The sequence below is a fragment of the Mobula birostris genome, chromosome 23 (genome assembly GCF_030028105.1).
Source record: "Mobula birostris isolate sMobBir1 chromosome 23, sMobBir1.hap1, whole genome shotgun sequence".
Classification (NCBI taxonomy): domain Eukaryota; kingdom Metazoa; phylum Chordata; class Chondrichthyes; order Myliobatiformes; family Myliobatidae; genus Mobula; species Mobula birostris.
In genome coordinates, this window is record NC_092392.1 from 63,815,559 (window position 1) to 63,837,292 (window position 21,734).

Sequence of the window (21,734 nt, forward strand, 5' to 3'; positions counted from 1 at the left end):
CGACTGCATTGGCGCTGCTTCCTGCACGCATGCAGAGCTCGTTGACTTTATTAACTTTGCCTCCAACTTTCACCCTGTCCTTAAGTTTACCTGGTCCATTTCCGACACCTCCCTCTCCTTTCTAGATCTTTCTGTCTCTGTCTCTGGAGACAGCTTATCCACTGATGTCTACTATAAGCCTACTGACTCTCACAGCTATCTGGACTATTCCTCTTCTCACCCTGTCTCTTGCAAAAACGCCATCCCCTTCTCGCAATTCCTCCTTCTCCGCCGCTCTCAGGATGAGGCTTTTCATTCTAGGATGAGGGAGATGTCTTCCTTTTTTAAAGAAAGGGGCTTCCCTTCCTCCACTATCAACTCTGCTCTTAAACGCATCTCCCCCATTTCACTTACATCTGCTCTCACTTCATCCTCCCGCCACCCCACTAGGAATAGGGTTCCCCTGGTCCTCACCTACCACCCCACCAGCCTCCGGGTCCAACATATTATTCTCCGTAACTTCCGCCACCTCCAATGGGATCCCACCACTAAGCACATCTTTCCCTCCCCCCCTCTCTCTGCATTCCGCAGGGATCGCTCCCTACGCAACTCCCTTGTCCATTCGTCCCCCCCATCCCTCCCCACTGATCTCCCTCCTGGCACTTATCCGTGTAAGCGGAACAAGTGCTACACATGCCCTTACACTTCCTCCCTTAGCACCATTCAGGGCCCCAAACAGTCCTTCCAGGTGAGGCAACACTTCACCTGTGAGTCGACTGGGGTGATATACTGCGTCCGGTGCTCCCGATCTGGCCTTTTATATATTGGCGAGACCCGACGCAGACTGGGAGACCACTTTGCTGAACATCTACGCTCTGTCCGCCAGAGAAAGCAGGATCTCCCAGTGGCCACACATTTTAATTCCACATCCCATTCCCATTCTGACATGTCTATCCACGGCCTCCTCTACTGTAAAGATGAAGCCACACTCAGGTTGGAGGAACAACACCTTATATTCTGTCTGGGTAGCCTCCAACCTGATGGCATGAACATCGACTTCTCTAACTTCCGCTAATGGCCCACCTCCCCCTCGTACCCCATCTGTTACTTATTTTTATACACATATTCTTTCTCTCACTTTCTCCCTCTGTCCCTCTGAATATACCCCTTGCCCATCCTCTGGGTCCCCTCCCCCTTGTCTTTCTTCCCGGACCTCCTGTCCCATGATCCTCTCGTATCCCTTTTGCCTATCACCTGTCCAGCTCTTGGCTCCATCCCTCCCCCTCCTGTCTTCTCCTATCATTTTGGATCTCCCCCTGCCCCTCCAATTTTCAAATCCCTTACTCACTTTTCCTTCAGTTAGTCCTGACGAAGGGTCTCGGCCTGAAATGTCAACTGCACCTCTTCCTAGAGATGCTGCCTGGCCTGCTGCGTTCACCAGCAACTTTTATGTGTGTTGCTTGAATTTCCCGCATCTGCAGAATTCCTGTTGTTTACATATTTAAGTCACTCAGTTATTTTTTCTCTCTCCTGTCTTTGGCATTTACCCATTCTTTGTAAGCTCTATCTAGACTAATAGAACTTCCGTCCAATTGATAGCTTTTGATTCTCATTAACATATCCAAATGACATTCACCTAAACGGTTTCTCAGCTTGTTTTTGAGTTAATTCATTGGCTAAAACCTCGCTCATAGTCCACACTAGATGCAAGAAAGATTCTCCCAATGTCCATCAACTGTGCAAGGTTGCAAAACTGTTCATAGAATATAGAATAGTACAGCACACTACAGGCCCTTCGGCCCACAGTGTTGTACCAACCCTCAAACCCTGCCTCCCATATAACCCTCCACCTTAAATTTCTCCATATACCTGTTTAGTAGTCTCTTAAACTTCACTAGTGTACCTGCCTCCACCACTGGCAGTGCATTCCACGCACCAACCACTCTCTGAGTAAAAAACCTTCCTCTAATATCCCCCTTGAACTTCCCACCCCTTGCCTTAAAGCCATGTCCTCTTGTATTGAGCAGTGGTGCCCTGGGGAAGAGGCGCTGGCTATCGGCTCTATCTATTCCTCTTATTATCTTGTACACCTCTATCATAGAAACATAGAAAATAGGTGCAGGAGTAGGCCATTTGGCCCTTCGAGTCTGCACCGCCATTCAGTATGATCATGGCTGATCATCCAACTCAAAACCCTGTACCAGCCTTCCCTCCATACCCCCTGATCCCTTTAGCCACAAGAGCCATATCTAACTCCCTCTTAAATATAGCCAATGAACTGGCCTCAACTGTTTCCTGTGGCAGAGAATTCCACAGATTCACCACTCTCTGTGTGAAGAAGTTTTTCCTCATCTCGGTCCTAAAAGGCTTCCCCTTTATCCTCAAACTGTGACCCCTTGTTCTGGACTTCCCCAACATCGGGAACAATCTTCCTGCATCTTGCCTGTCCAATCCCTTTAGAATTTTATATGTTTCAATAAGATCCCCCCTCAATCTTCTAAATTCCAATGAGTATAAGCCTAGTCGATCCAGTCTTTCATTATATGAAAGTCCTGCCATCCCAGGAATCAATCTGGTGAACCCTCTTTGTACTCCCTCTATGGCAAGGATGTCTTTCCTCAGATTAAGGGACCAAAACTGCACACAATACTCCAGGTGTGGTCTCACCAAGGCCTTGTACAACTGCAGTAGTACCTCCCTGCTCCTGTACTTGAATCCTCTTGCTATGAATGCCAGCATACCATTCGCCTTTTTCACCGCCTGCTGTACCTGCATGCCCACTTTCAATGACTGGTGTATAGTGACACCCAGGTCTCGTTGCACCTGCCCTTTTCCTAATCGGCCACCATTCAGATAATAATCTGTTTTCCTGTTTTTGCCGCCAAGGTGGATAACCTCACATTTATCCACATTAAATTGCATCTGCCATGAATTTGCCCACTCACCAAACCTATCCAAGTCACCCTGCATCCTCTTTGCGTCCTCCTCACAGTTAACACTGCCGCCCAGCTTCGTGTCATCCGCAAACTTGGAGATGCTGCATTTAATTCCCTCATCTAAGTCATTCATATATATTGTAAACAACTGGGGTCCCAGCACTGAGCCTTGTGGTACCCCACTAGTCACTGCTGCCATTCTGAAAAGGTCCCGTTTATTCCCACTCTTTGCTTCCTGTCTGCCAACCAATTCTCTATCCACATCAATACCTTACCCCCAATACCGTGTGCTTTAAGTTTGCACACTAATCTCCTGTGTGGGACCTTGTCAAAAGCCTTTTGAAAATTCAAATATACCACATCCACTGGTTCTCCCCTATCCACTCTACTAGTTACATCCTCAAAAAATTCTGAGATTCATCAGACATGATTTTCCTTTCACAAATCCATGCTGACTTTGTCCGATGATTTCACCACTTTCCAAATGTGCTGTTATCACATCTTTGATAACTGACTCGAGCATTTTCCCCACCACCGATCTTAGGCTAACCGGTCTATAATTCCCCGGTTTCTCTCTCCCTCCTTTTTTAAAAAGTGGGTTACATTAGCCACCCTCCAATCCTCAGGAACTAGTCCAGAATCTAAAGAGTTTTGTCTCCTCTCATCCTCCTCCTCTCCAAAGAGTAAAGCCCTAGCTCCCTTAATCTCTGATCATAATGCATACACTCTAAACCAGGCAGCATCCTGGTAAATCTCCTCTGTACCCTTTCCAATGCTTCCACATCCTTCCTATAGTGAGGCGACCAGAACTGGACACAGTACTCCAAGTGTGGCCAAACCAGAGTTTTGCAGTGCTGCATCATTACATTGCAACTCTTAAACTCTATCCCTCGACTTATGAAAGCTAACGCCCCATAAGTTTTCTTAACTACCCTATCCACCTGTGAGGCAACTTTCAGGGATCTGTGGACATGTACCCCGAGATCCCTCTGCTCCTCCACACTACCAAGTATCCTGCCATTTACTTTGTACTCTGCCTTGGAGTTTGTCCTTCCAAAGTGTAGCACCTCACACTTCTCCGGGTTGAACTCCATCTGCCACTTCTCAGCCCACTCCTGCATCCTATCATGTCTCTCTGCAATCTTTGACAATCCTCTACACTCTCTACAAAACCGCCAACCTTTGTGTCGTCTGCAAACTTGCCAACCCACCCTTCTACCCCCACATCCAGGTCATTAATAAAACTCACGAAAAGTAGAGGTCCCAGAACAGATCCTTGTGGGACACCACTAGTCACAATCCATCAGTCTGAATGTACTCCCTCCACCACCACCCTCTGCCTTCTGTAGGCAAGCCAATTCTGAATCCACCTGGCCAAACTTCCCTGGATCCCATGCCTTCTGACTTTCTGAATAAGCCTACCGTGTGGAACCTTGTCAAATGCCTTACTAAAATCCATATAGATCACATTCACTGCATTACCCTCATCTATATGCCTGGTCACCTCCTCAAAGAACTCTATCAGGCTTGTTAGACACGATCTGCCCTTCAGAAAGCCATGCTGACTGTCCCTGATCAGACCATGATTCTCTAAATGCCCAGAGATCCTATCTCTAAGCATCTTTTCCAACAGCTTTCCCACCACAGGCATATGGCTCACTGGTCTATAACTACCCGGACTATCCCTACTACCTTTTTTGAACAAGGGGACAACATTTTCCTCCCTCCAATCCTCTGGTACCATTCCTGTGGACAACGAGGACATAAAGATCCTAGCCAGAGGCTCAGCAATCTCTTCCCTCGCCTCGTGGAGCAGCCTGGGGAATATTCCGTCAGTCCCCGGGGACTTATTTTCCACCTCACTTGTCACCCATGGTTCCTTCACCCGACCATTCTTTATCTTCCTCACCAGGACAAATTTATCCCTATTCATTTTGAAGTACAAATGCCACCATTTGAGCAAAGTTTGAAATCAGTTTGGATTTAATTTTTTCTTGCACGGAAAATTTGAAATCATTAAACTGTCTAACTATTACAGTATTTTCTGCTAGAAAATCATGATATTTTAGACATAGGGCATTAACTTGTTCATCGCCAAATGTAAAGTCACAATCTGCAATTGTGGAGAACTCAAGAGCTGACCATTCTTGTACCTCATCTTCAGGAAACCTTTCTTCTAAATGAACACAATCACAAAGACACAAAAGTCAACAGCGAACTTGTATCTACTGTGATGCTTTCTTCATATTGTTGGCTTAGGAAAACTTTAACTTTGTCACTCCACAAAACATTGTCTCCCAGGTACTGCTTTCTTGTTAATTTTGCCTCGCACAAAATGAAGTGAATCAATTGGGGTCAGGCCACTCTTCTGCAGAATCTTGCACAGTGCAGCCAGTTCATCAGAGACATCACTTAAAACCTGTAAAGCTACTTTGTACGTGATGTTTATCAATTTCTTGTGACAGTATTTGGCCACAGGGTCATTTGACTGATCTTTTTCATTAAAAACTTAGTCAGCTATCTACAGGATTTGAAACAGATCTTTGTAAACTTTACAATATGAACACTGTCTGCCAAAGATGGCTGCCGCTGTGATGTAGCTGTACAAACCGGAACAGGAAAGGTGAGATGACGTAAATTAGTGACGTGCATTGTGGTATTTGAAAAAACTAACTAGTTAACAGAAACATTTAGCTAAAAGATTATTTTCAATAAATGGGGAACTTTGTAAAACGTGTGTGCGCACGCACACAGCTTAGAGGGAACATAGATCAGTAATACAGTGGAGTAAGGTGAACTACAGAGGCTTGAGAGAGGAGCTGTTCAAAGTAGATAGGAAGGTGATGAAGCAGGCATGATGGCCCCAGCGATGGCTGGTGTTTCTGGAAGCAATTTGGATAGGCAGGATAGATTCATCCCAAAGTAGAAGTATTCTTCTCTTTTTCAATCTTTTTATTAATTTCAACATCAGAAACATTACAAAAAATAAGTACCAAGCAAATGGGATTATATTGATAATAATTAGTTTATACAAGTATAAACTCAAATGGCACATATTTAATAAGCCTCACAAAATCTCGCAAAATTACCAATAAAATATAGAGAAAATATACATGAAAATACAAAAATATCATAGAGAAAACAAAAAAAGAAAAAAATATATATCCCATTAGAAAAAAAAACTAATCTAACCAAACTAGAAGAAAACTAAAGAGGAAAAAAAAAGCAAAAGGAAGGGCTATTATGATATCTCAGATAAAACCAACAGTGTCGCCACTTCCGCTCCTCTCCTCGTATACTGAAATCACAAAGTAGATTTGGAAAGGTTCAAATTACATCATGTGAAAATATTGAATAAGTGGTTTCCAAATCTCATCAAATTTAGTAGATGGGTCATAAATGACACTTCTAATTTTTTCTAAATTTAAACAAGGCATAGTTTGAGAAAACCAATGAAATGTAGTAGGAGGATTAATCTCTTTCCAATTCAATAATATAGATCTTCTAGCCATTAGAGTAACAAAAGCAATCATCCGACAAGCTGAGGGGGTCAGATGATGTTGTTCTATCATTGGTAAACCAAAAATGGCAGTAATAGGATGAGGTTGGAAATCAATATTCAAAACAGTTGAAATAATATCAAAGATATCGTCCCAATATTTCTTCAACAAAGGGCAAGACCAAAACATATGAGTTAATGAAGCTATCTCAGAATGACATCTATCGCATACAGGATTTATATAAGAGTAACTTTAGTAATCTAAAGGGAGGATGAGGCAACCATGGCTGACAAGAAGTCAATGGCAACATAAAAGCAAACAAGAGGGCATAAAATGTAGCAAAAATTATTGGGAAGCTATTTAAGATCCAACAAAAGGCAACTAAAAAACAATAAGGAGAGAAAAATGCAATATTTTATCAATAATATTGAAGAATATGCCCAAAGTTTTTCCAAATATATAAAAAGAGATGCAAGAGTAGAATTTCTTCACTCAGGGTGGTGAGAGTGTGGAACAAGTTGTCAGCACAAGTGCCAAGTGTGAGCTTGCTTCAACATTTGAGAGAAATTTGAGTCAGAACGTGAATGGGAAGTGTATGGAGGGCTCTGGTTGATGGGACAAGGCTGATTAATATTTTGGCATAGACTGGATGGGCTGAAAGGCCTGTTTCTGTACTGTAGTGTTCTATGAATCTATCAGTTTGCTGCAAAAAGACACTGGAGAAGTAGCATTGGGGAACAAAGAAATGGCATATGAACTAAATAACTACTTTGCTTCAGTCTTCATTGGAGACACCAGCAGTGGGCAAGAAAACTTTAGTGTCAGGGAGCAGCAGTGAGTGCAGTCACTATTTCTACAGAGAAGGTGCTTGGGAAACTGAAAGGTCTGAAGGTAGATAAGTCACCTGGACCAGATGAACCACATCCCAGGGTTCTGAAAGAGGTGGCTGAAGAGATTATGGAGGCATTAGTAATGATCTTTCAAGAATCACTAGATTCTGGAATGGTTCCAGAGGACTGGAAAATTGCAAATGTCACTCTATTTGATGAAGTCTCAGGTACATGGAGGCACCCGGTGGAAAAAGCCCAAAGTCGGCATGGTTTCCTTAAGGGCAAATCTTGCCTGACAAGTTGGTTAGAATTCTTGCGAAAATAACAGGCAGGGTAGTCAGTCAGCTGATGTAGCTTACTTGGGTTTTCAGAAGCCCTTTGACAAGGTGCCAGACATGAGGTTGCTAAACAAGATAAGAGCCCATGGTATTATAGGAAAGATAATTAGCAAGGACAGAAGACTGGCTGACTGCCACAAGGCAAAGAGGGCCTTTACTGTTTGGCTGCCGGTGACTGTTGGTGTTCAAGGTACATTTATTACTACAATATGTATAATATTATAAAACTTTGAGATGCGTCTCCTTACAGGCAGCCACCAAACAATAAAAACATAAAACCAATAGAAAAAAAGATGACAGTGAGACACCGAATGTGTAGAAAAAGAACAAATCACGCAAACAATAAAAGTGAGCAAATAACATTCAGAACTGAAGTTCATGAAAGTGAATCGACAGACACGAAACCAGTCATCACTACGGCTGGTCCAGGAGCCCATTAGCTGCAGGCCACAGCCTCAGTTCAGCGTAGAGACAAGCAAACCTCGTGGAGCAAGGGAGCTGAACACCATCCCTTTCCCCTCCTTTGGCCCTGACACCCTGACCTTTTCAATCTGACCCAGTGCTTAAATCCTCAGTCTCAGGCCAAGGCCTCACTGCCTCAACTCTGCCTTGCTTCACTTCTGCCTCCAAGTCCACTCCAGCAATAGCCAGGCTTTGGCTTGTTCGCTGCCCGGGCTTGCTGCCTTGACTCGACCCGTACCCAGCTTGCCTCGGGCATCCTGCACCTTCGAGATTTCAGTTCACACCGCAGATGATACAGGCAGTTCGAAAGCTCAGCTCCAAAAGTGAAGTTGCAGCCTATTGATTGCAGTGATTGTACAGAGAGAAGGTGTGATTGATACAGGAATTTATAGTTTAGTTTGTTGTCAGCAAGTTGTTGCTGGGATTCACCAGCTCCACGGTGTTGGTGTTGGGTCCTCTACATTTCAGGTTACATGTTAATGATCTGGATGACTGAATTGATAGCTTTGTGGCTGGGTTTGCAGACAATACAAAGGTAAGTGTACAGGTAGTGTTAAGGAATCAGGGAATCTGCAGTAAAGATTAGGAGAATGGGCCAAGAAGTGGCAGATGAAATACATTGGTTGTTTGTCTGTCTTTGTTCATTTACAGTTTTTCCTAAAACCTCTGTCATAGTTACAGACACTACAGCACTGCAACAGGCCCTTCAGCCCATCTAGTCCATGCAAACTATTACTCTACCTAGTCTCATCAACCTGTGCCTAGACCACAGCCCTTGCCACCCCTCCCATCCACATACTTATCCAAATGTTGAACCAGCATCCACCATTTCTGCTAGCAGTTTGTTCCACCCTATGAGTGGGGCAGTGTTCCCCTTCACCTTTCACCCTCAACCCATGACCTCCAGTTTCAGTCTCTCTCAGCCTCAAGGGAAAATCCTACTTGGATTTACCCTATCCATACCACTCATAATTTGTCTACCTCATTCTCCTGTGCTCAGGGAATATAATCCTAACCTAAGCAACTCACAAAATGTTGGAGGAACTCAGCAGGTCAACCAGCATCTGTGGAAATAAAGTCAATGTTTCTGACCAAGACCCTTCTTCAGGATTGGAAACGAAGGGGGAAGACTATAATAAAATGTGGGAAGAGGGAAAGGAGATAAGCCAGAAGGTGATAGGTGAAGCCAGGTGAGTAGAAAAGGTAAAGGGTTGGAGATGAAGGAATCTGATAAGAGAGAAGCATGGACCACGAGAGAAAAGGAAGGGGGAGGTGATGGCAGGTGAAAAGAGTTAGGGAATACGGAATAGAGGGAATTTTTTTTTACTGGAAGGATAAATTGATATTCATGCCATCAGGTTGCAGTCTACCCATTTAGCAGAATTAAAATTTTGAGCCAGTGGGACGTTCAGAATACAGTATAGAGAAGTGTATGGTCGGTGCAGTTTAGTTGAAGGAAAAAAGGCAGAGACTTTCTAATGGAGAGTGAATTCAGAAGTTGGAAGTTTAACTTGCAGGTTGAATCATTTGGCAATCATTTTAAAAGGATTAGAATATGAAAGCAAGGATATAATGCTAAGGCTTTGTAAGGCATTGGTCAGACCAACTGTGAGCAGTTTTGAGCCACTTTTAAAGGAAGGAGATGCTGTCCATTGGAGAGGGTTCAGAGTGGGTTTATGGCAATGATCCCGGGAATGAAAGGGTTAATGTATGAGGAATGTTTGATAGCCCTTGACCTGTACTTGTTGGAATTTAGAAGAATGGGGGGGGGGGGAATCTCATTGAAATCTATCGAATATGGAAGGCCTAGATAGTGAATGTGGAAAGAATATTTCCTATAGTGGGGGAGTCTAGGACCTGAGGGCACAGCTTCAAAATAGAAGGATGTCCCTTTAGATTAGAGGTGAGGGGGAATCTCTTTAGCCAGAGGGTGGTGAATCTGTGGAATTCATTGCCACAAGTGGTTGTGGAGGGCAAGTCATTGGGTACATTTAAAGTGAAGGTTAATAGATTCTTGATTAGAAAGGATGTCAAGGTTTATGGGGTGAAGGCAAGAGAATGGGGTTGAGAAGGAAAATAAATCCACTGTGATGGAATTGTCTGATTCTGCTCAAGTTTATGTCTTGCGATTGCTGGGACTTGGTATATCCGTGGAGACAGTGAAGTGTGAGTCATCCATCTCTGGGGCTTTGTCCTCTCCCCAGGGCACAATACTGTGGGTGTCTGCTCTTGATGGGATTTTGCCTTCAGGGGTGTTCTAGACCAGCACAGCCTGCTTCTATTCCTCTGACAGGTCTCCAGTGTGGGGCCCTAACCAGTGGCGGCGGTCAGTCTGGTGTGGGCCTCGCCCGTTGGCGGTGGTCCGGCCGGTGTGGGTCTAAACAAGGAGATGTTTAATTAACCAGATGCCCCTATTGATCCGTACTAATTTCCCCCAGAGGTGTCTCCACACCACTGTATGGTGGTAGGTTGTGATGCTGGTTCCTACCGGAAGTGACGGCTGCTGGGTTTAACCCAGTGATGGACTGGGAATTGTTGTTCAACTTGGGTTTGGATTCACTGGTGGGACCCTCTCCTGCTGTGAGAGCAGATCGCTGGTGGGGCTCCCAGCCAGTGTGTCTGGCTGCTGGCATATCAGGGGTGGTGGGGGGACTAGTAGGATCTCTAGCTAGAGGTGTATCTGCTTCCCCCACAGAACTCTGGATCCTGACCAGGCTGTCCTTTCTCAGCACCATCCATGGATGCCATTGCAGAGAGTCCACGTTCTGACTAGCTGGGTCAGGGTCAAGCTGTCTGATGCCCCGTGGTTGGACAATGGGTTGTGCTGGTTGCTGGTCCCAAGTGTGAGGGATAGAGAGATGTGTGTGTGTGTGTTGGCTCAGGCATTCCTCTGCACAGGAGTTGGGATTGGTTGGTCCTCTTTGTGGCACGGTGGTTGGGAGATCAGTGTATCGGGAGGGTGGGTGAGTCGCTGGGAAGTGGTATTGGGCATCGGTCAGATGGCCCAGGACATCTTCCTGACATCTCGTCTGTTACCTGACCACAGGTGGCCTGGTGGGACAGCGGCTGTCCGAGCACCCTGATATCCGCAAGCTGGGCTTCACGGGATCTACCCCCATTGGTAAACAGATCATGAAGAGGTAGGTCCACTTTCCGTGCAAGCGGTGGGGGCTTGTTGTGTTATCTGGGCAACTAGTGGGTGGGACGTGGAGTGCATCCTTTCTCTCGGCTCCCATGAGGAGGTGTCCTGCATCAACCTGGGAGCTCCCCACCGACACGGCTTCGGCTTCATCTGTCTGCCCAGCTCGGTTTCTCCTTCTACCCCCCCCCCCCCTCCCCTGCCCTCGCTTGGACTATGGTGATGGGGAAGCAGGCTGGTTTACTGGGGTAGTGAGGAAGCAGGATTAACAGGAGCCGTGGGACAATACCCTGGCTCATGGGTGGGGTCGGTGTCTGGGACCTCAGGTCAGGGGTCAGAGTTCAGGAGTTGATATCTGGGACTTTGGGTCAGGGGTCAGTGCCTGGAAGCTCAGATGAAGCATCGGAGGTTAGAATCTGAGACCTCTGGCTGGGTGGGGGGGTGGTGTCGGTGGTTAGGGTCGTGTCAGGGTTTAGTGCTGGGGCTCTGGGCTGTGAGGACCCTATGGGACCAGCTCTCAGTATGTGATGGGATGGAGGTTCATCTCTCCCAATCTGGCAGCGTGAAAGAGGAGGGCCAGTGCAGAGATTCTGGACCCTGACCCCGATGTCTGCTATTACATTCCCAGCTGTGCTGTCAGCAACCTGAAGAAGGTCTCCCTGGAGCTGGGTGGCAAGTCTCCCCTCATCATCTTCAACGACTGTGACCTCGACAAGGCTGTGAGAATGGTGAGTGCCCTCGGTCTACGTGAGCAGGGATGGCTCTGATGGCCCTCAGCAAATGCAGGCTGGGATCCTGGGCAGTGGGTGCCCTTGCCATGGGTGCGGACGATGGGTTCAAAGGTTCATTTATTATCAAAGTACATATGCAGTATACAACTCTGAGATTCTTCTTCTCCAGATAGCCACGAAAGCAAGGAAAACCATGGAAGTCAGTTCAGAGAGAAATGGTGAACTCACCAAGATGATCAGCCCCCAAACCCTCATCCACCCCCCCCCGCACGAAATACAAATGTGATGGTCCTGGCAGGTAACCATGGTGATGGGTGCAGGAATCCTGGTGGGTACAGTGGGTGCTCTTGGTAATGGACACACTGAGCACCAGTTCTTCCAGAGCAGGGACAGGGCCATACATACTCTAGTGGGGTAAGTGTTAAGGGGGAGCCCAGAGGGAAGGAACCATCAGATCTTGATCATTGCCCCAAAATCTTCCAACCTTCTGCTTCAGAACCTGATGCCACCAACCCCCCAAATACTTCCAAAGGGTTCACAGACAGAGCCTTCTGTTGCAAACCTCGAGAGAACAGCTCAGTTGCATCCTCCCAGCCACATCTGAAGGTCCGCAAATCTTTGTGTGTCCGTTGTACCACTTGTCAGGGAAGCCATCTGCAGGCCTTTCTGCCCTCTGGCTGGAAGACAATTAATGAAGCAGCCCTTGTCCACAGAAGAGTTGGTATCGTTCATCCCCAGGTTGACAAGACTCTGGAATGTGCCAGTGGTACTTGGCTCCATGGTGCAGGTCCGGAAGTGTCAACGCTGTACATGCCAGACTCCATGAAAAAGAATATATTCACCCTCAGCAGAAAGGGAGAGGGAAGGATTTGGAGACCCATCTCACTGATGAATGTAGATTGCAAGTTCCTGTCTAAGATTATGGCTAGTTGAATCAAGTCTGCTGTGAGACAGGTGATCCTGTTGGACCAAATCTGCGCTGTACAGGGCAGGAAAATTTCTGACAGCCTTGGATGCTCAGGGGTAACATGTACATATGGGACAGAAGTACAGATACCTGCCTGCACAGAACAGAACATTACAGCACAAGAACAAACCCTTCATCCCAAAATGTTGTGCCAAACTAATTAAATACCTAACTAAACTGATCCCTTCTGCATACACAATGCCCATATTCCTATATTCTTCACACATGCATGTGCCTCTTAGAAGCTTCTAAACACATACATTTTATCTACTCCTTCACCTCCTTGACAGCATATTCTGGACACCCACTACTCTGTACAAAAATAAAAACTTGCCCCACACATCTCCTTTTAACTTGCCCCATCTCATCTTGTCTCAACGTAATAAGACCATAAGGCATAGAAGCAGAATCAGGCCATTCAACCCATCGAGTCTGCTCCACCATGCCATCATGGCTGATCCCCGATCTCACTCAACCCCATACGTCTGCTTTCTCACCATATCCTTTGAATACCTGACTGATCAGGAAACTATCAACTTCCACCTTAAATATACCCACAGACTTGGCCTCCACCACAGTCTGTGGCAGAACATTCCATAGATTCACTACGCTCTGAAAAAATTTCTCCTTATCTCTGTTCTAAAAGGTCACCCCTCAATTTTGAGGCTGTGCCTTCTAGTTCTGGAGTAGATCCTACTCCCACCATAGGAAACATCCTCTCCACATTCACCCTATCTAGTCCTTTCAATATTCGGTAGGTTTCATTTTCTTTCAACAAAATGCATGATCATACCATGCCACTTTTTTGCCTATTCTTCCAATTTGTCTAAGTTCTGCTGGAATTGCATTGCTTCGTCGGCCTGCTTGGCATGTCGAATGCAGCTCTGGTATTAGACATTCTGACCCTGGAAGATACCAGATGACTTTTTCCTCGGGTCAAAGAATCTAAAACAATCTGTGCTTCTCAAACCAATTAATGTGTATCATTTCTCCTTTCAACCAAAGTTTATCCTTGCAGCACATGGTCTCTATTCCATGCATCCTGCTGGTAAACCCCTTGTGCACCCTCTCCAAAGCTTCCACAATCCTTCCTGTCATAGGGAGACCAAAACTGAATGCAACCCTCCAGATTCAGCTTAACCAGGCTCTTAAAACTGCAGCATAAGTTTCTGACTCTCGGACTCAAAGCTTTGACTAATATGGCAAATATACCATTTGCCGCCTTGACTGTCCCATCGATCGATGCAGCTGCTTTCAGGGAGATATGGACTTGGACCCCAGGTTCAAGGCTTGCTGCTCCTCCACTCTGGGCAGTAGACCATAACCAAGTGTTGCCAAGAGATAGCCTGCTTGGTATGGCAATCATTGGGGCTGCAATCGTCCGACTGGCAGGACTGATCAGACTGGCTGTGGGCAAGGGCAAATGCTGAAGATGTGCGAGTGCTCCATTTAATGATTCTCCTCTCTCCCTGTAACACTGACTGAAGTCTTTCTGCGTCAACACTTTACATTGAAAATGATTGTTTTATGTACAATATTTAATTAATATTGTATCAGTAACCGTTCTTGGAACAATCGTTCAGTTTGCCTTCAGGAGAACACAGTTGTAAATATTATAAATTACAACTTTTTAAACAATAAACACCAACCATTTTTTAAAAAAAAACAAAAAAATTGGTTACACCCAAACCTGAAGAGAACCAGTATCCTTGCAGCAGGTTTGCTACTGTTCAGGAGGGTTTAACCTAACTTGGCAGAGGGAGAGGAGCCAGAGTGATAGGGCTGAGGATGGGGTAGTTGGTTTACAAACAGAGGCAGTGTGTAGTGAGACTGCTAGCAAGGGGAGGCTGATGATGGGGCAATGGGATGAGATGTAAGTTAAAATGCAAAATCGAAAAGGGTGAATACAGGACTGAAGGTGTTATATTTGAATGCACGCAGTATACACAATAAAGTAGGTGAACTTGCAGCACAGTTACAGATTGTCATGTATGATGTAGGCATCACTGAATCATGACTGAAAGATTATAGCTAGGAACTGAACACTCAAGGATTCACATGGTATCGAAAGGACAGGCAGGTAGGGAGAGGTGGTGGCATGGCTCTGGTAAAAGATTAAATCAAATCATTAGAAAGAAATTACATAGGATCAGAAGATATAGAATTGTTGTGGGTAGAGCAAAGGAACTGCAAGTGTAAAAACTCCGTGATGGGATTTGTATACAGACCTCCAAACAGTAGCAAAGATGTTGTCTACGAATTACAATGGAAGGTAGAAAATACATGTCAAAAGGGCAGTGTTACAATAGTCATAGGGGATTTCAATATGCAGTAGATTAGGGAAAATCAGGTTGGTGCTGGATCCCAGGAGGGGAAATTTATAGAATGCTTGTGAGATGGCTTTTTAGAGCAGCTAGTGGTTGAGTCCATCAGGGGAATCAGCTATTCTGGATTGGGTGTTGTGCAATGAACTGGAATTATTAGAGAATTTAAGGCAAAGGAACCCTTAGGGGAAAGTGATCATAATATAGGTGCACAATCCCTTATCTGAAATCCTTGGGACTAGTTGCATTTCGGAATTCAGAATTTTTCGGATTTCAGACCCCCCCCCCCCCCCCGCCATACCAAAAATCGCGTGTGCTCAAGTCCCTTATTTAAACTGTCTCAGTGCCGTGGACTTCCAGACCCAGCGGCGCACCAAACCTACGCACATCCTCCCGTATACTTTAAATCATCTCCAGATTACTTATAATGCCTAATACAATGTAAATGCTATATAAATAATTGTTTTACTGTATTGTTTAGGGAATAATAATAAGAAATTTTATTTCCAACTAAAATATTCAATAAAACATAAAAATATACAGCTTCAAATGAACCAAATCAAACACATGGTAAATGACTTATTGGAATAAATGTAGAACGTCACTGTCACTGTCACTATAAAACTTTAGTAACTTGTCTTTCTGTCTATTTAAATCATATACAGAGGTAGTTCCGACACTATTTTCTTCAGTAAGACGCCGCACAGACACATCACGATCAAGCTTCTGCAAAAACTCCACTTTCTGCATTACTGATAGAGAAGATTCCTTCTCTTTTTCTCATTGTTACCCATAGGGGTATCTGCAGCTCTTTTTACATTTTCACAGCGAAATTAAACACAAAGTCAACAGTGAACACAAAATATCAGCGAACAGCAAATGCGCGTGTAACCAGTATGAGCACTGAGCCACAACTGACGTCTGGCAGCCTCTGCTAGTGCTGCCACATCACACCTGAGTGACGTCAGCTATTGGCGAAAATAACTTCGGTTTTCGGAGCTTTTTGGCTTTCAGAATTTCGGGAAAAGGAATGTGCACCTGTATGATAGAACTCACCCTGCAATTTGAGAAGAAGTTGAAGTCAGATGTATCAGTATTACAGGGGAGTAAAGGGAATTAAAGAGGCATGAGAGATGAGCAGATCCAAAATAATTGGAAGAGACACTTCCAGGGATGATGGAAGAACAGCAATGGCTGGAATTTCTGGGAGCAACTTGGAAAAGCAGGATATACAGTGGCATGCAAATGTTTGGGCACCCCTGGTCAAAATTTCTGTTACTGTGAATAGCTAAGCAAGTAAAAGATGAACTCATTTCCAGAAGGCATAAAGTTAAAGATGACACACTTCTTTAATATTTTAAGCAAGAAAACTTTTTTATTTCCATCTTTTACAGTTTCAAAATAACAAAAAAGGAAAAAGTCCCGAAGCAAAAGTTTAGGCACTCTGCATGGCAGACACTGACACCCCCTTTGGCAAGTATCACAGCTTGTAAACACTTTTTGTAGCCAGCTAAGAGTCTTTCAATTCTTGTTTGGGGGATTTTCATCCATTCTTCCTTGCAAAAGGCTTCTAATTCCGTGAGATCCTTGGGCCGTCTTGCATGCACTGCTCTTTTGAGGTCTATCCATAGATTCTCGATGATATTTAGGTCAGGGGACTGTGAGGGCCATGGAAAAACCTTCAGCTTACACCTCTTGAGGTAGTCCATTGTGGATTTTGAGGTGCGTTTAAGTTCATTATCCTGTTGTAGAAGCCATCCTCTTTTCATCTTTGGCTTTTTTACAGATGGTGTGATGTTTGCTTCCAGAATTTGCTGGTATTTAATTGAATTCATTCTTCCCTCTACCAGTAAATGTTCCTCGTGCCACTGGCTGCAACACAAGCCCAAAGCATGATCAATCCAGCCCCGTGCTTAACAGTTGGAGAGGGGTTCTTTTCCTGAAATTCTGCACCCTTTTTTCTCCAAACATACCTTTGCTCATTGTGGCCAAAAAGTTCTATTCAAAAGGTTCAAAGAAACATCTAAACAAGCCTGACGCATTTTGGAACCGAAGTCCTGTGGACTGATGAAGTTAAAATAGAACTTTTTGGCCGCAATGAGCAAAGGTATTTTTGGAGAAAAAAGGGTGCAGAATTGCATGAAAAGAACCCCTCTCCAACTGTTAAGCACGGGGGTGGATTGATCATGCTTTGGGCTTGTGTTGCAGCCAGTGGCACGGGGAACATTTACTGGTAGAGGGAAGAATGAATTCAATTAAATACCAGCAAATTCTGGAAGCAAACATCACACCGTCCATAAAAAAAAAAGCCAAAGATGAAAAGAGGATGGCTTCTACAACAGGATAAACACGCCTCAAAATCCACAATGGACTACCTCAAGAGGCACAAGCTGAAGGTTTTTCCATGACCCTCAGAGACCCCTGACCTAAACATCATTGAGAATCTGTGGATAGACCTCAAGAGAGCAGTGCATGCAAGTTGGCCCAAGAATCTCACAGAACTTTTGCAAGGAAGAATGGGTGAAAATCCCCAGACAAGAATTGAAAGACTCTTAGCTGGCTACAAAATGCGTTTACAAGCTGTGATACGTGTCAAGGGGGGAGTTAGTGTCTGCCATCAGTCTTTACTGTGATAGACACTAGCAGTATGCCAGAAGTTTGAAAGTGTCGGGGAGCAGAAGTGAGTGAAGTTACCAGTACTAGGGAGAAGGTGCTTGGGGGAAATTGGAAGATCTGAATATAGATAAGTCACCTGGACCAGATAGTCTACATCCCAGGGTTCTGAAAGAGATAGCTGAAGAGATTATGGAGGCATTAGTGATGATTTTTCAAGAATCACTAGGTTCTGGAATGGTTACAGAAGACTGGAAAATTACAAATGTCACTCCACTCTTCAAGAAGGGAGAGAGGAAAGGAAATGATAGCCCAGTTAGTCTGGCCTCAGTGTTGGGAAGAGGTAGGTAAATTTTCAGGTTGAATCAGTGGTGAGGAAGGCAAATGCAATGCTGGCATTCATTTCAAGACAACTAGAATATAATGGGAAGGAAGGCTTTACACTGGTGAGGCCTCACTTGGAGTATTGTGGGCAGTTTTGGGCCCCTTATCTAAGAAAGGATGTGCTGACATTGGAGAGTGTTCAAAGGAGGTTCACATAAATGATTCTGGGATTGGAAGGGTTATCATAAGAGCATTTGATAGTTCTAGGCCTCTACTCACTGGAATTCAGAATGAGGTGAGGGATCTCATTGAAACCTATAGAATATTGAAAAGCTTCGATACAGTGGCTGTGGAGACCCAGCCTTAGAATAGAGGGACATCTATTTAGAATGGAACTTTAGCCAGAGAGTGGTGAATCTGTGAAATATGTTGCCAAGTCTTTATGTATATTTAAGGCAGAAGTTGATAGATTCAAATTAGTCAGGGCGTGAAGGGATACGGGGAGAAGGCAGGGGATGGGGCTGAGAGTGAAATGGGTCAGCCATGATGGAGCAGACTCAATGGGCCGAATGGCCTGACTCTTCTCCTATACTTTGTGGTTTTATGGTTTCAGACTTGGGGACCGTAGACTGAGCTATGTGTTGCCGTTTGGCATAGCCACCTCTGAGGTTCAAAGGGCCATAAGTTAGGGCTCTGGTGCCAGAGCACAGAGGGACACGTTCTGTATCACTGTTGCTGTAGGAATATTTGTGAAAGGTCCTGCTGATGGAAGTCAGTGAAAGATATACCTACGAGTGAGAATGGCATCATGCAAGTGTGCTGTCAAGTATATTTGCAGATGCTTTGAATGAAGTGCATTTGAAAGGTATTATTGCTGGAACTTGCTGACTAGTGTACCTGGTGCAATCCTCCCTCTCTTGCAGGGTATGGGAGCCGTTTTCTTCAACAAGGGGGAGAACTGCATTGCTGCGGGCCGCTTGTTTGTTGAAGAGTCGATCCACGACAGCTTTGTTCACCGAGTGGTAAGGCAGCGTGAATTGTTCCAGTGTCACCAAGAGCTCACTGTTTGTGTCTGTCTCTATGTCAGTGGGTGTGTGTGTATTTAAATAACTAAACTCCTGCACTACACCCTCCATATTTTTTTTAACAGGTTGAGGAGATCAAGAAAATGAAAATCGGCGATCCCCTGGACAGGTCAACAGACCATGGACCACAGAACCACAAGGCCCACCTGGAGAAGCTGCTGGAGTACTGTGAGATTGGGGTTAAGGAAGGAGCCACACTGGTGTACGGGGGCAAGTGTGTCTCACGACCTGGTACGAAATCCTCCACCTCAATGGACAACTTTTGTCTGTTTATATTTGCTGTGACTTGGCTGAGCAGTCTGTTGTGCTTTTGCCTTTGTGCATGTGTTTCAATGTAACCAGGGTGAGGAACTGACAGAACTGATGATAGTCTGTGCTGTGGTGGGTAAGGGGTTAAGTGTTACTGAGTAAAAGCCACCAGTTGTGTGAAAGGACAGTCTGAAACCAGGCAGAAGCCTCCTGTTTGTTGTTAATGGATACAGCACGTAAACAGTCCATGGAGCTGTCATCTCTGATCTCCCCCCAGTGTCAGCTCCCTACTTCTGAATCTTTTTGTCTTAACTTGCCCGCATGCCTCAGTTTTCCACTGCCTTCATGCTGTCCCCCCAATTACTGTGAAGCTGATGTAAGTTTGAAGAATAGCACCCCTTCGACACATTGCAGCCTGCGGGTCTCTCTCAAATTCTCCAACTTCACTTAAGCACCGCCCCCCCCCCCCCAGTCCAACACTCTCACTTTCTCTCCTCATAAGCAAAGCTTGATCTAGCATCTAGCAAGCACTTGCCACAGCTTTTCTTTCTGCAACCCAGCATTCCTCTCTTCCCCTCACATTCTGTTCTGTGATTCTGTTTGTCTCACTGTCCCACAAACTCATCAACCAATCACCATGTGAATGTGTTGCCCCACAATAAATCTGGCTTCATCCTATTACAGTCTGGTCCATACTTCCCCACTGAGCCTGCAGATTGCTTTGTTCGTCCCTGTTTCGATGAAAGGAGCTCACACTGAAACATTACCATGTGTCTCTGCACAGAAACTGATGCCAGCATTTTCCGTTTCTCCTTTGTTTTACCCCCCCCCCCCCCCCCCCAAGATGTGATTCCTATCACTGATCATATCCATCATCTCCTAGGGCCACTCACCTCTGACCTGGAGATCTTTCCCCAGCTCCTCCCCAACACAGTGTGGTCTGATGGTTTTCTACCTAACTCTATTATAAAATGTGGATCTGTGCAGTACAGGACAGGCCCATGTTTACTGAGCGGTTCTTTAATCTCTTGGCCAGTCCCTGCTTACTTCCATTGGGCCACCTCTGTCACCTTGGATGCCAATCCCTCTGGACATCTGTCCCTCACAAGGACTGTGTGGAGGCTCAGCTCTCCCAGGAGGGTGCCCACAGCCACACCCCCTGATCTGGAGGTGGAGGCTGGAGGCTAAAGGAGAAGTTGAACTCTCACAGCACACCAGCTCCAGATAAGGGGTGTGGTTGTGGGTACCCTCGTGGGATCTGTGGAGCAATCATTCTGTGATAGAGTGGCAGCCTCCTCTCCAGCCCGGGGTGGGGGGGTGTCCAACACCTTAACTACCAGTCACCGACCTGCTCCAGCATAGTCTACTGACATGATCCACTTTGGAAGTCTTGCTTTGAAAGGATCTTGGTTTCTTTGCTTTCTGTCTCGCCCGATTCCCTGTTGTTTAGGCTTCTTCATGGAACCGACGGTCTTCACGGATGTGGAGGACGACATGTTTATTGCCAAAGAAGAATCCTTTGGGCCAGTGATGGTCATTTCCAAGTTCAAAGATGGGTGAGTTGGGTGCTGAAGTGGAGTGCTGGTCAGATAGTACTGGGTGAAGACGGGTGAGTTGGGTGCTGGTCAGTGAGTATTGGGGGAAGTTGGGTGCTGGTCAGATAGTATTGGGGAAGATGGGTGAGTTGGGTGCTGAAGTGGAGTGCTGGTCAGATAGTATTGGGTGAAGAGGGGTGAGTTGGGTGCTGGTCAGTGAGTATTGGGTGTATGGCAGCACTGTCCAGTGACTCGTGTGTTTCTGTAGTGTGACAGGCACGATCCATCATTTCTTCTGGTATCTCTCAATTTCTCCTGGGCTGTACAGGATAGAGCAGTGTGCTGGGGGTGGAGGGGGGATGCTATTCTTTGGGAATATTTCAGTGTGGATACCCTGGTTACCGGGAGATTTGAAGTTGCTTTCAGTGATCACCCAGAAGAAGGCATCACTACAGCACTTCCAGAGAGAGACAACAGTCGATCCAACTTCCTATAGCCCAGCCCCGACCATTCCTTCCGCCCCGCAGACCCCTCCTGACTGATGCTCATTGGCATCTTGGACATTTTTGTTAACTGCATTACCATCCACATCATAACTCCACCCACCACCCACAACAAAGACCACCTCGAATCTATAGACAGTTAGAACCAGTAAACTCTTGAGTGAGGATTAACCTACCTGCAGTACAGTTTCTCCTTGTTTGTTCAATCAAAATGCCTCC

At 45.4% G+C, this 21,734-nt stretch overlaps 1 protein-coding gene across 1 annotated transcript in view; it reads left to right on the top strand.

Moving 5' to 3' along the window:
- Positions 1 to 21,734, top strand: part of LOC140186773 (mitochondrial 10-formyltetrahydrofolate dehydrogenase-like) — a 117,403-nt gene that overhangs the window by 76,137 nt on the left and 19,532 nt on the right. The window contains exons 17-21 of the mRNA XM_072241316.1: positions 11,092 to 11,185; positions 11,813 to 11,912; positions 19,067 to 19,165; positions 19,294 to 19,459; positions 20,928 to 21,033. Coding sequence (XP_072097417.1) covers positions 11,092 to 11,185; positions 11,813 to 11,912; positions 19,067 to 19,165; positions 19,294 to 19,459; positions 20,928 to 21,033 — 565 coding nt within the window. The remainder of the gene's footprint in view (positions 1 to 11,091; positions 11,186 to 11,812; positions 11,913 to 19,066; positions 19,166 to 19,293; positions 19,460 to 20,927; positions 21,034 to 21,734) is intronic.